General features: G+C 36.4%; 1 protein-coding gene across 6 annotated transcripts in view; it reads left to right on the forward strand.

Moving 5' to 3' along the window:
- The window catches only part of MRPL39 (mitochondrial ribosomal protein L39), a 120032-nt gene that overhangs the window by 10012 nt on the left and 96625 nt on the right, over nucleotides 1-13395 (forward strand). For 2 of the 6 annotated variants that reach the window (XM_017856528.1, XM_017856524.1), the window contains exons 6-9: nucleotides 1114-1226; nucleotides 4338-4403; nucleotides 5334-5487; nucleotides 9399-9446. In XM_017856528.1, coding sequence (XP_017712017.1) covers nucleotides 1114-1226; nucleotides 4338-4403; nucleotides 5334-5487; nucleotides 9399-9446 — 381 coding nt within the window. Of the gene's footprint in view, nucleotides 1-1113; nucleotides 1227-4337; nucleotides 4404-5333; nucleotides 5488-9398; nucleotides 9451-10450; nucleotides 12471-12511; nucleotides 12605-12683; nucleotides 13272-13395 lie in introns of those variants that run through there. The other 4 variants (XM_017856536.1, XM_017856519.1, XM_017856530.1 and 1 more) reach the window with 4 other exon arrangements.

Consider the following 13395-nt stretch of genomic DNA (forward strand, 5'->3'; position numbering starts at 1 on the left):
GTCTCGGCCTCCCAAAGTGCTGGGATTACAGGCTTGAGCCACCGCGCCCGGCCTCTCTTTTTTTTTTAAGAGATGGGGGTCTCACGATGTTGCCCAGGCTGGCCTTGAACTCCTGGGCCCAAGCAATCTTCCTGTCTCAGCCTTCCTGGTAGCTGGGACTGCAGGTGTATGCCACTGTGCCTGGCTTTTGCATTTTTCTTTTTTAAAAGATAAAACCTTACAAAAGAAATATGCAAGCTGATTGCAAACTGCATGGAGTTGGATTGAGTAGAGAGCTTAAAGAAAGTAGAGTTACATTGAAGGAATAGTTGTATTAAACCATGAATGTTGATTTTTTTATATGGTAAATTATTCTTTATAAAGAAGAGTCATTTCATGCAAAAAAGTCTAATAGGATTTTTATGGAAATAATTTTATTATAAAAATTGTGTAATAGTGCTTGGTCTTTTTTATTATAAAAATTAATTGTGTAATAGTGCTTGGTCTTTTCTGTATTAGTAATGATTTGTAGTATGAAAGTTTAATTAGAATTTTATTAAAATCTTATAAACATTGTTAATGTGTATTATTCATCATTTTAATTGTGTAAAATTGACATTTTATTAAGCAAAACTTAATATTGGACATGCTATACTTTGTACAGAGTCGGTGATGATGTTACATTTCTAGTGAAACTTTCTTATGAAAACAATAATTTTTTCCCCATACATTTAATAAACTTAGTTTTATTCATACTGTAAACACATTTTTGTGTCTTGCTATTGATTTATTGGCATTTTTACTTGGTGCATCATAGTTTTAATAACATTTTAAGATTATGTAATTTGAATGAAATTATAATATAATTTGGATAAAATTTCTTTATAGGTTTATCTTTAATAATTAGTATTAATGAAGGCTGACACCTTAATTACTGGTAAATAAGAAGTTTTATAGTTTATGGTCGAAAACTTCAGTTGTTGTAAATTAATAACTTCCTGTTCTAACAAACTTGATTTTGTCTTTTATTTTAGTTGGATTTGCAGTACTAAGCATAGAGTTTTGTCTCAACTGGCTTATGGAGAAATGCTTTTCCGTAAATTGTTACTAAAGGTTATTACTTTCATTTTTAAGGAGAACTTACGTTCTTTCACAAAGGATGCTCATGCTTTAATTTATAAAGATCTTCCATTTGAAACTCTGGAAGTTGAAGCAAAAGTGGCATTGGAAATATTTCAACACAACAAGTAAGTGTTGGCTTTCTTTAAATCAAGGCTAACTCTTCCAGTATTATATGTAATAAAGAAAATTCAGGTCTTAAGAATTTTTATATTTGATATACATGTGACAGTGTATTATTTTCCACTCTGAGACCTCTGTTTCTGATCTCATTTATTTCGCTGAGGAAAATGTTCTCCACCTCCCTTGATAATTTTCTCACTTTGTTTTACTTCTCTGTTCTTGGACCAGCCTTTCTCATTATATCAACATAGTGGTATGTTTCCCTTTTTTCTTTCTAGTGTGAAGTGATAACGCACGTTAAGCAACTATATAATTTTGTGTATTTGGCAGCGTTTCTCTCCTACCCCTCCACACTTAAAATGACACTGATAAGACTGAAAATGCAAGCAGTTTGGAAGAGGGCTAATAGCTGAAGTAAAATGTTTACACAGCCGGGGTTTAGTCTTCTGCATGTGAATTATTCATTTGATGGATTTTCTTTAACATTTTAATTCCTGCCTGGCTTCTCAATTCTCATTCGGAAAACTTTCACTTCACCTTCTACTACCAGTTATAAGAACATAAGCTAAATTTTAACATTAACCTAATAGAATATTAGAACTTTAGAAAGAGAAATCTGTGCTGTTAAAAACAAACAAACAAACAAAAAAAACAAAAAAAAAACCAGAGTCTGAAGTCAAAATATGCGCCTACAAATTGTTAAAGGTTATAGAATAGAATTTCTTTAGGTATATAGAAGTTGAATTACAAATTCTTCATTTGATCTTAGCCAAAAGGCCGAGAAGCGATGAATTACAAATTCTTATAGGGATAGGTTATCATAAATATATTGGGTTAGTTATGAGTGTGTTTTTGACACATACTTTATAGCTTAGCATTTCTCAAAGCTATCTGTCTCATAATATTCTTCCATAAGATGTTAATTGACGTATGAAACCATGTACTGTGTTAAGCTGAGTTTGAAGAACGGTGGCTTAAAAAATTTTACTCATTGCACTCAAGGGTCTCCCAAAGTGGACACTGAAAATTTCCCAAATATATTTGCCCATGAAACACTTTATCTGGAAACATTTTTAGCATGTCCTGGAACCAGTGGACTTAGAAACCAGTTGTAATGTACTGTTTTAACTAGAGTACAGATAGTATTGTAGAACCAAACCACCATTTATAGCATTGATTCTACAAGAAAATTCTTTGGACTGTCCAAACACGTCAAGTCACTCTCTGTGCCAAAAGTCTAGGCACATGCTCCCCAAAGAAATATAATATGAGACATCTGTATAATTTGAAATTTTCTAGTAGTTACATTGAAAAAAAGTCAAAAGGTGAAGTTAATTTTAATGATTTTATTTAAGTGATACATCTAAAATGTTATTTCAGTGTAATCAATATTAAAATATTGATGTTATTTTATATTCTTTTTCACTCTAAATCTTCAGAACTTGGTATGTGTTTTACACTTAAGGCTCATTTTAACTAGTACTAATCACATTTAAGTGCACCATGGTACTTTACTGGACAGTATACTTTTGACTTCCATTCAGTATACATTGAGATTTCCCATTCCGCTACCTACCTGTCAGGGACTGGTAGGGGCTTCTGGGACTTTTGTAACTTAGTTGAGTGTGTGGTAGGAGGAAGGGGATAATTCTGGAGGAAGCTTGATAGGACAGAAGAGTTGAATCATTGAAGGTGGGTCAGTGATTGAGCCTTTCTGCTGCAGGGGTAGGGGTGGGGCCTTTTTGTGGCTTTGACTCTGAGGGGACAGGAGCATCTCTTGGAGGTGGGTCAGGAGGGACAAATATTCAAGGTAATTGGCACCCTTATTAGTGCCTGGGGGACTGTAGTAGTCAGGGGGTGTTTTTGCATAAACCAATGTTCCCCAACTTTGCCGCATAATTGTGCATACACCTGTGGTGCACATACACGTATTACTTGTTTAGCACCCTGGGGTAAATGGACAAAGCTCTCAATAGTAAATGGTAAAGTCATGGTTTGAACCTGGGCTGTGCAGTTTCATCTGTGCCTTTAGCTATACTGACAGGATTGGGTAGATTTGAGAGACACTGGGCAGTCAAATTGACAACTTGATAATGAATTGAATGAAGGGGATATGGTTGGAGAAAGAAATCAAGGAAATCTCGCAGGTTTTTCACATGGACACCTGGGTGGTTGGTAGTATTGTACTAAGACAGGAAATTCAGGAGGAAGAACAAGTTTGGGCGGGAAAGAGGTGATAATTTGTGCAGTTTGGAAATTTCAGGGTAAGGTGCTTGTGGAACATCCTAGAGGGATGTCCAGATGGGTCTTGGAAACTGTGGTCAGAAGAGGTAGGTAGATTAGAAGCAGAGATATAGGAGATATAACTACCTAAATTGTAGCTCAGAGGCTGGCCTAAGGAGGATGCTTGAAGTGAAAAGAGGGTGTAGCATAAAATTCTCAAAGGGTAGAGAAAGACAAGAGTGGCCAGAGATGTAAAATAACAAGCAGTAAGGAATGCCACTGATACCCATGGAAAGAGCACTTTGAGGTTGGGTGTGGTGGTTCATCGCTATAATCCCAGCACTTTGGGAAGCTGAGGCAGGAGGATTGCTTGATGCCAGGAGTTTGAGACCAGCCTGAGCAACTTGGCAAGACCCTATCTTTACCAAAACAAAACAAAACAAAAAGTTAGCCCGGCATGGTGGCTCACACCTGTAGTCCCAGCTACTTGGGTGGCTGAGGCAGGAGGGTCGCTTGAGCCCAGAAGTTGGAGGCTGCAGTGAGCTATAATTGTGCCACTGCATTCCAGGGCGGGTGATAGAGCAAGACCCTGTCTCAAAAAAAATCAAAATAAATAAAAATGGAAAGAAAGAACACTTTGAGAAGTGGAGGTGAGCATTGGTATTAAGAAAATGAGGAACAAAAAGTGTTCATTGGGTTGACACCAAGCAGGTACCTGTGACTTTGTTGAGAACAGTTTGGCAGAGTCATGGGTCTGTGGCCAGATTAAAGGGAGGTTCCAAGTGTAACCCACTCTCAAAAAGTATGGCTGAAGAGGAAGAGAAAGGGAGGTATCTTTAAACACTTTTTTACTTATTTAGAGTTAAAATGTTTTTTTCTTTGCTGCTTTTCAGGTACAAAATAGATTTCATAGAAGAGAAGGCATCTCAGAACCCTGAGAGAATAGTCAAGCTACACAGGTAAGTAAAAGTCTAAAAACTGGCTGCTATGTTAGAATAAGGCTTAGCTTTATTGTAATCTGAATGAAGCATATGACCAAAAAAGATGAATTTGTACCTTATTTTGTTCTTTTCACCTTATTTTTTTTGCTTTGTTCATTGTTTTGATATGGTGGTAAATGGAAGCTTTAAATTACCTTCAGGAACACTTGTAGTTTCTATAATCCTCATTTTATTGTTTGCTATTTTTATTTAATTTTGAGTTGAAAACCACTGTTTAAGAATGTAATTTTTAGGAGTTAGTTTTGAAACTGGGCAAGATAGTCATTGTTATGAATTGAACGTGGTAATTCATATGAATATTGACTAACTAGTAATTATTTATGATACATGTAAGTTAAGCCGGAATGTGCTTTCTGACACATGGATGGGAAAGGTCCACTGCTTATGATGACATCCTCCCATGGGGAGCGAGTCCCAAGACAATGCATTCTGCAGAGATGACTTCATGACCTGGATCTGTTTTCTCAACCTCCTGTTTTTATGAACTGGACTTAACTTTTTTCCTCTAGAAACTGCCCTTTGTTTCTGAACACAATCTGTCCTACACGGTGAATTCTAAACTTTGTTACATGGGTTGTTTTAAGGTTGTAGATGATCGGTTTTAGGCAGTTGGATCAGCTTGATAGCATGATGTGTTGTGTGACTCTTAAAGACCTTAAAATTTATATCAATGCTAATTAAGAAAATGGTTCATTTGATTTAATTTTCAAAGTTTTAGCCTCTTTACTTGAGGTCATTATGTCAGGGGTCATCAGAAACTGAATTGAACCATGTATAATGTTCTTGATTAGGGATGCTAGCAGCAAAGAGAATGAAGAGATTTCTTTTTCAAGCTATTACAAATTATTTGATGTTGCAGTTTTGTTTGTTTATTTTTAAATCAATCAGAATGGGTGACTTCATTGATGTGAATGAGGGCCCTCTTATTCCAAGAACAAGTATTTGTTTCCAGTATGAAGTGTCAGCAGTTCACAATCTTCAACCCACCCAGCCAAGTCTCATACGAAGATTCCAGGGTGTGTCTTTACCCATTCACTTAAGAGTAAGTAAAGCTTAAAGTTCCAGGCCTTCCAATTTGGGTATAGATGTAATTCCAGACTTGATTTTATACCAGTTTGAAGAGTATAAACTTCTAATTTTTCATAAGTTATATGACACTAATATTTTGTAAACTCAGGTTTATGATTAAAAACAAAGTTGCCCAGGGTGCAAATATACAATTACAAAAGAAACATTAGTTGAAAAAATTAAATCAAATTGATATAGCATTTAAAATTTTCAAATTAGCATAGGTGAGGGTACATTGACAGAGAGGGGGTATTAGAGTGCATATTGGTAAGACCTTTCTGGAATGCCTTTTAAGCTTAAATTTGGCATGCTCTTCCCTCTAATTTTAATGATCCATTCATGACCCGAAGCCTGACCTTTTCCACATTGCTCCCACCCCTTGCTAATCTTTTTATTTAAATTTTTGATTTTGAGATCATTGCAGTTATAAGACATAGAGAGATCCCATGTATCTTTACTTGGTTTCCTCAATGGTAGCATCTTGCAGTACTAAAATACAGTATCACCACCAGGGTTGGACAGCGATACAATGAAGATACAGACCAATTCCTTCACCAAGGGGATCCCTCATGTTGGCCTTTTATAGACACACGCATTTACAGCCACTTCCCTCTGTTGCCCCCATTACCCTGCCTGCTTACCCCTGCCAACTACTTATCTGTTTTCCTTTTCTATAATTTTGTTACTTCAAGAATATTATATGAATGGGATTGAACAGTATGTAATTTTTTGGGATTGGCACTTTTCACTCAGTATAATTCTCTGGAGATTCATCTGAGTCATTGAGTATATCAGTAGTTCATTCATTCCTATTGCTAAGTAGTATTACTTGGTCTGGATATATCATGGTTTGTTTAACCATTCATCCATCAAAGGACATCTGAGTTCTTTTCAGTTTTTGGCTATTACAAATAAAGCTGCTGTGACATTGTGTGCAGGTTTTTGTGAATATTTCTCTGGGCTAAATACAGGAGTGCAATTGCTGGGTCATGTGATAAGTGTATGTTTAGTTTTTTAAGAAACAACCAAAGTGTTCCAGAGTAACTGTACCGTTTTACATTCCCACTGGCAATAATGTATGAGTGATCAGTTTTTCCACATCCTCACTAGCATTTGATTCTGTCAGTACTTTTTTTTGTTTTAGTCATTCTGGTACATTTGTAGTGATATCTCATTGTAGTTTTAATTTGAATTTCTCTATTGACCAATGGTATTGATCATTCTTTTCATGTACTTATTTGCCATCTATATATCTTCATTGGTGCAATGTCTGTTTATGTCTTTTGCTAGTGTTCTAATTAGATTGTTTTACTTTTTAACAGTTGAGTTTTGAGAGTTCTTTATATGTTGTAGATATTAGTTTTTTGTTAGATATGTAGTTTTCAGATTTCTCTCTTTGTCTGTACCTTGTGTTTGTATATGTGGCTTGTTTTCTCATTCTCTCTGAGCAACCTTTTGCAGAGAAGACGTTTTTAATTTTGATGAAACTAGTTTATCAACATTTGATAAAATTTTGTTTTATGGATTATGTTTTTGGGGTTAATTCTAAGAACTCTTTGATTAGCCTTAGATCCCAAAGATTTTCTCCTTTTTTTTTCCTTCCTAAAAGTTTTAGAGTTTTACATCTATTTAAATCTGTGGTCCATTTTGAGTTACTTTTTCTATGAGTGTGGGATTTAGGTTTAGGTTTAGGCTTTTTTTTTTTTTTTTTTGTGGGCTATAGATGTCAAATTGCTCTAGTACCATTCGTTGAAAAGGCCACTCTTCCTCCACTGAGTTACTTTTGCATCTTTGTTAAAAATTAGCTGAGCATATTTATGTAGGTCTATTTTGGGTCCTCTATTCTGTTCCATTGATCACGTATGTTTAGTTCTCTATCAGTACCACACAGTCTTGATTACTGTAGCTCTAAATAGGCTGTGAAATCAGGTAGAGTAATTCTTCTCTTGTTACTATTTTTTAATCAAAATTGTTTTAAGTCTTCTAGTTTATTTGAGTTTCCATTTAATGTTAGGATAATATTTTCAATGTCAACAGAGTCTTCCTGAGATTCTGATAAGAAGTCCATTAGAGCTGTATAGCAGTTTGGGGAGAATTGACATCTTTAATATGTTGAGGTTTCCAGTCTATGAACTTACTGTATCTTCTTACTTATTTATATCTTCTTTCATCGCTCTCATTTTGTAAAATTTAGCACACCTCTCATGTACGTTTGACTTTGACTTTCTCCACATTCCTGCTTCTTTTCCTAGCCTTCCCAATTTCAGAAAATGGAATCATCCTTTAACTCAAGCTTGTCCAACTCACAGCCCATGGGCTGCATGTGGCCCAGGACGGCTTTGAATGAGACACAAATTTGTAAACTTTCTTAAAACATTATGAGATTTTTTTATGATTTTTTTTTTTTTTTTTTAGCTCATTAGCTGTCATTAGTGTTAGTATATTTTATGTGTAGTCCAAGACAATTCTTCTTCCAGTGTGGCCCAGGGAAGCCAAAAGATTGGATACTCCTGGTTTCCTTAGTTGTTTAAGGTAATCCTTGATTCTCTTTTCCCTTTGTAGCCATGCCCCAGCCCATCCATCCGCAAGTCCTTTCAACTTTCAACTCTGAGACATATTCTGAATCTATGCACCTTATAGCATCTCATCTACTACTACTTCCCTTATCCAAGTTCCTCTTTGTTTTCACTCACCTTCCTTGCTTTCACTCTTGCCCTCTACAGTGCATTTTCCACTGAGTAGCCAAAGTGATCGTTTTAATACACAATCTGTTATGTACTGCCTCTGCCCCAAACTTTCCAATGGCTTCCCTTGAACAAATCCCAACTCTTTACCCTGTCTCACAAAGCCCTGCATTATCTGATCCCTGCTTGCTTCTCTGACTTTATCTAATACCACTCCTTTCCTCACTCACTGTATTCCAGCCACAGCTCAAGGTCTCTACACCAGCAGTTCATTCCGCCTGAGTCAGGCATGGTGTTCCCTTCAAACATACCAATCAGCTCTTTCTCTAGAAGGGTTTGTGTGTCAATATTTATTAATTTTACCTTTTGTTACAGATTTTACGCAGTGTGAAATAGTCACTGGCCTGCCCATATGCCTTGGTATCACTTTCAGTTGACCTAATACAATTGATGTGGTCATGATACACTTTGTACAGTTTTCCTTAATGCATTCTGATAATCCTCTGCTACAGGAGATTGTTAAGGACTAAGGAAATTGAGTTTAAATTTTACTATTGTCTCAGGAGGCCAAGGCAGGAGAATTGCTTGAACCCAGGAGGCGGAGGTTGCAGCGAGCGGAGATCGCACCACTGCACTCCAGCCTGGGCGACAGAGTGAGACTCCATTTCGAAAAAAAAGAAGAAAAATTTACTATTGTCTTTGTTAGGTTTTACTTGTTCTTTAGGGTAACTTGAATAATTCTTTGGTTCTGCCATTTCAGTGTGAAGATGTCACAGTTGGTTTTTAATGACTGTCTTATGATTTGAAGAATGACTTTTAGAATGTTGAAACTGGCTATTTAAGGATTGAACCACAATCTATGGGAAAGTAGGGCAGATTTTTTCTTCCTATTAGAAGAAATGCTTTCTGTGATGGAAATGATTAAGAGGGGCAAAAGTGAAAGAAGAGCACGTTCAATCCTTAAGGGTTTTTTTCTTAAATGCTCACTGCAGCCTCTGCCGCCCGGGTTTAAGCAATTGAAGAAAGCAAAAAACAAAGCAGCTATCCTGTGTAGTACCTTTTTTCGCTACTTTTATAACCACTCATCTATATTAGTGCTGCCTAGCTTTTTATTTATTTTGTTCTAAAAGCTATATAAAGAGTCTGTCCCTTTTACTTTGACTTTACTACTTTAGTTTATCGCAAATCTTTTCTTTTCAAGGCACATTTTACGATATGGGATAAGCTATTGGAAAGATCTCGGAAAATGGTAAGTGTTTTTGACAGCTAATGAGTACTCTTCTTGAAGAAATTCATCAAAATTAACCAATAACAACCAAAGGGGCGGGGGGAAATGAAAGAAACAAAGAGAAAGGAAAAAAGTAAGTTGTCTCAATAGTCAAAGCAGTGTTGTGATTGTTCACTAGTGTTTTGGTAAGGGTAAAGTTGTAACTTGGCAGTTCTCTTTTGATTTTGTTTGTTAACTTGAAGAGAACTTGAAGAGAAATAATATTACTATGTAATAGTAATAGTTCTTAATAGTTGTAATGGTATCAATTAGATCTTAGGATTTTTTTTGTAAACTTAATGAATATTTAAAGGATTAAGATTTGTCAGGTATATTTTAAAGCTGTCTTTAGCCATTAACAGTAAATGTGCAAATGTCCTAATGTCCTGAAAAACCAGATTTGAATGTTTGTGTTTTTGTAGTTTATTTTTTGTCATTAGCATTTAGTAGGAATGATAGTATTTTTTTTTTTTTTTGAGACAGAGTCTCGTTCTATCTCCCAGACTCGAATGCAGTGGCGTGATCTTGGCTCACTGCAACCTCCACCCCCGGGTTCAAGCGATTCTCGTGCCTCAGCCTCCCAAGTAGCTGGGACTACAGGTGCCCACCACTACGTCCAGCTAATTTTTTTGTATTTTTAGTAGAGACAGGGTTTTACCGTGTTAGCCAGGATGGTCTCGATCTCCTGACCTCCTGATCCACCCGCCTTGGCCGCCCAGAGTACTGGGATTACAGGCATGAGCCACCGCACCCGGCCTGAGTGATTGTATTTCTTGACCACAACTATCCCTGTTTCCTATTTCATAGGTTAAATGTGCTTCTTTTACTTAGGTTATCTGATAGCTGTCCTGTGTAATCTGGCCTCATTAGGCCTTCCTCCTTATCCTGATTTCCCACAATGCCACAAACACTCTGGTTAAGCTTGCAAGCACATTAAGCATCACACATTAAACTTATTTTCAAGTTTGCTTATTTCTTCATGATAGTTTTTCTTTCTGGACTCCATTTTCCATTCTCTTTCTGTCTATTTACCACACAGTCATTCTTCACTACCTCCCCCGAGTCACACCTCCTCCGTGGAACAGTCTCAGAGTAATCTCTAACAAATAATTACTCATTCATATAAGTTTGTGCTTGATTGTATACATCCACATACTGTTTTTTGATTGTTTTCGTTGCCTGTACAGTTATCTTCTACCAAGCCTTTCGGGATTTGTTTTATTTGTGTAAGCCCAAAGTTTGAACACAACATTAGCACATGAAGGGATTACCCAAGAAATATTTATTGACAGTTTTTCATAATGATATATAAACCTAGTTTTATTAATGACTCTACAGATAGGAATGATTGTTTAGGGACTTCACCATAATGTTCTTGGGTAAGGGGTATATAAATTTTTTTTCTCAGGAGGAGAAATTATCTTTGAATGGATAGAGTAATTTTCTCTCTTTAGTTGGTCACAGTGATCATTTTAGATTAAGAAACTAAAGAAGAAATGTTCAGGGTGTTTACTTGGAGTTAAGTAAAATTAAAACAATTTAAAAAAGAAACTAAAGAAATGAATATTAAATAAATAGTTTGGGAAACTAAAGAAGCAATAGTAACTGAACACTTTAAAAGGAATGAAAATGTAGAAAACAGCAGAGACAGTGTCTTACCTAGAATATCTAATGATGTTAGTCAATACATATTTTTTCAAACATTTAATCTGGTTTAGTTGCTTTTTTCTACTGTCCGTTTTGCTTTTCTGAAGGGATTAGATTAAACGTGGTTCATTGATTCAACACAGACTTATGATAGTTTATTGTGTGCCAGGTACTGTTATGGTCTGGTGGTACAAAAAAATGAATAAAATGTACTTGCTGTCTCAGGGAAGTAATGTTGATTGGATAATTAGACTTATAAGGAGACAGTTCAGATGTACATGTGGGGCTCTGGCATAAAGAAGAGGGCTCAGACCAAGCTGGGGAGTTGCTTAAGGAAGGCTTCCAGGAATTGGAGTCTCTTAAGCTGATTTTAAAGGGTGAATAAAAGTGGACCATGCAGATACTCTGTTGGAGAATGGGTTGGAGGTTATCTCAGAGGAAGTCACTTGCCTACATAGAGAACATGATGAATGTAAGATGAATTTGAATGTACAGGTCACATGTAGGGTAGATAATCAGTCAGTCCGAAAACAATATGAGGGGCTTGTGTTCCATGTTGTGGAACTTGCCTTCCTGACTTTCCTCCTCCACCTCACTGAGATAATAGAGACTACCTGGAGAATTTTGAGTAGGGAAGTGACCTGTTGATCAGCTATTATTGTTTAAAAGCTCATTGTAGGAGTGTCATGGGATATAGCCATGACTTAAGCCAAGAGTTCTGTTAGGGGGATAGAAGAGAATGAGGCCCTAAAGTTCAGCCATGATAGGGAGAAGGACTGTGAGAGTTAACTTAGGCTGAATGAATAGGACTGTTGCTGGAATATGCAGGTAGGAAGAAGAGAGTGAATTATTGAATGCTGGCCTTAGGTAGCCAGGTGGAGCCCTTTACCAAGATAGATGATGCAGGCAGGACAGGTTTTGGGGGTGTTGAATTCAGATTTAGCCGTGTCTGTTTGATGAGTCTGAGTGACATAGAATAGAAATAGGGACATAGAGATATCTATTTAGACTAAATCTGTAATATGCTTTATTCTAAATGGATTATACTCCAAAAGAAAATAAACTGATTTAAAATATCTTGTCACAGCACTTCAGGTGTTTTTTCTTACACTAATGATTTTGTTTTATGGCTGAAAAGTAAAATGGCAAACTTGAGAAGCCTAGGTATAATATGCTTTAGATTATATTTTTGAATGGAATTATTGTTCTTTACCTGATAATTTATATTGGTTACTTGGCCTTTAAATCTTTCTCCTTACCTAACTTTCTGTAATAATTACTATTGAAGGAGAAAGATAAAGGGTCATTATAAGAGGGCTATGAAATGATTTAAAATGGTGGGTGAAGGGGTAAAACTGAAAGTATTTATTAGGAAAGTAAAGCTATTCATGTTTTTACAGGTAACTGAAGATCAAACTAAACCAACAGAGGAATGTACATCTACCTAATAACTTTCTAAAATTTAAATAAGTTTAATAAATTAAATGTTTTAATATGTTGGTGTGTGCTTATACAGATTAACCCTTTCTTCCCAAGATTAATAGTGATCTTTACTTTTTCTTTTCTCTGAAGTATGAAACACTTCATGTTGCTCAAATGGAAACTGTACAAAAACAGGTTACTCCGTTCCTGCTCCATGGATGCAACGCTTTGGCATGTTTTCTCTTTTTTTTTTCCTGCAGATCTAGGCAGGTACATACAAATATAAATGTAATTTCTAAAAAACATAAATAGGATCATACTATACTTGCTTGCATTTTTTGCCAAACAGTGGCACAGTAAACATCCTTATGCAAAAATGGCAAGTGTTTGTAGTAAATAATGTTAACTGAGTATTTATCATGTGCTGGGCCTTGTGCTAAGCTCATCACCTGGAACCTTTTGTGTAATCCCCACAGTGACCTGTTGAGAAGATGTTTCTATTTTTTAAATGAGGAAACAGCATAGAGCTTGAAAATGGTAAAGTGGGAATTTGAATGGAGACAGTTTCACTCACATGCTCTTATGTTCTACGTTGCCTCACGTATAAATAATTTTGTAGGAATAGCTTTCTGGCAGTGGAATTATTGACAGGCGCTACCAGATGCCGGCTTCCCAAAGGTTTTGCCGAATGTTACTCCCAGTAACAGTGTCTAAGAGTGCCTGTTGAGGCCGGGCGCGGTGGCTCACGCCTGTAATCCCAGCACTTTGGGAGGCCGAGGCGGGCGGATCACGAGGTCAGGAGATTGAGACCATGGTGAAACCCCGTCTCTACTAAAAATACAAAAAATTAGCCGGGCGCGGT

The sequence above is a fragment of the Rhinopithecus bieti genome, unplaced genomic scaffold (genome assembly GCF_001698545.2).
Source record: "Rhinopithecus bieti isolate Rb0 unplaced genomic scaffold, ASM169854v2 scaffold_1295, whole genome shotgun sequence".
In the NCBI taxonomy this organism is placed as follows: domain Eukaryota; kingdom Metazoa; phylum Chordata; class Mammalia; order Primates; family Cercopithecidae; genus Rhinopithecus; species Rhinopithecus bieti.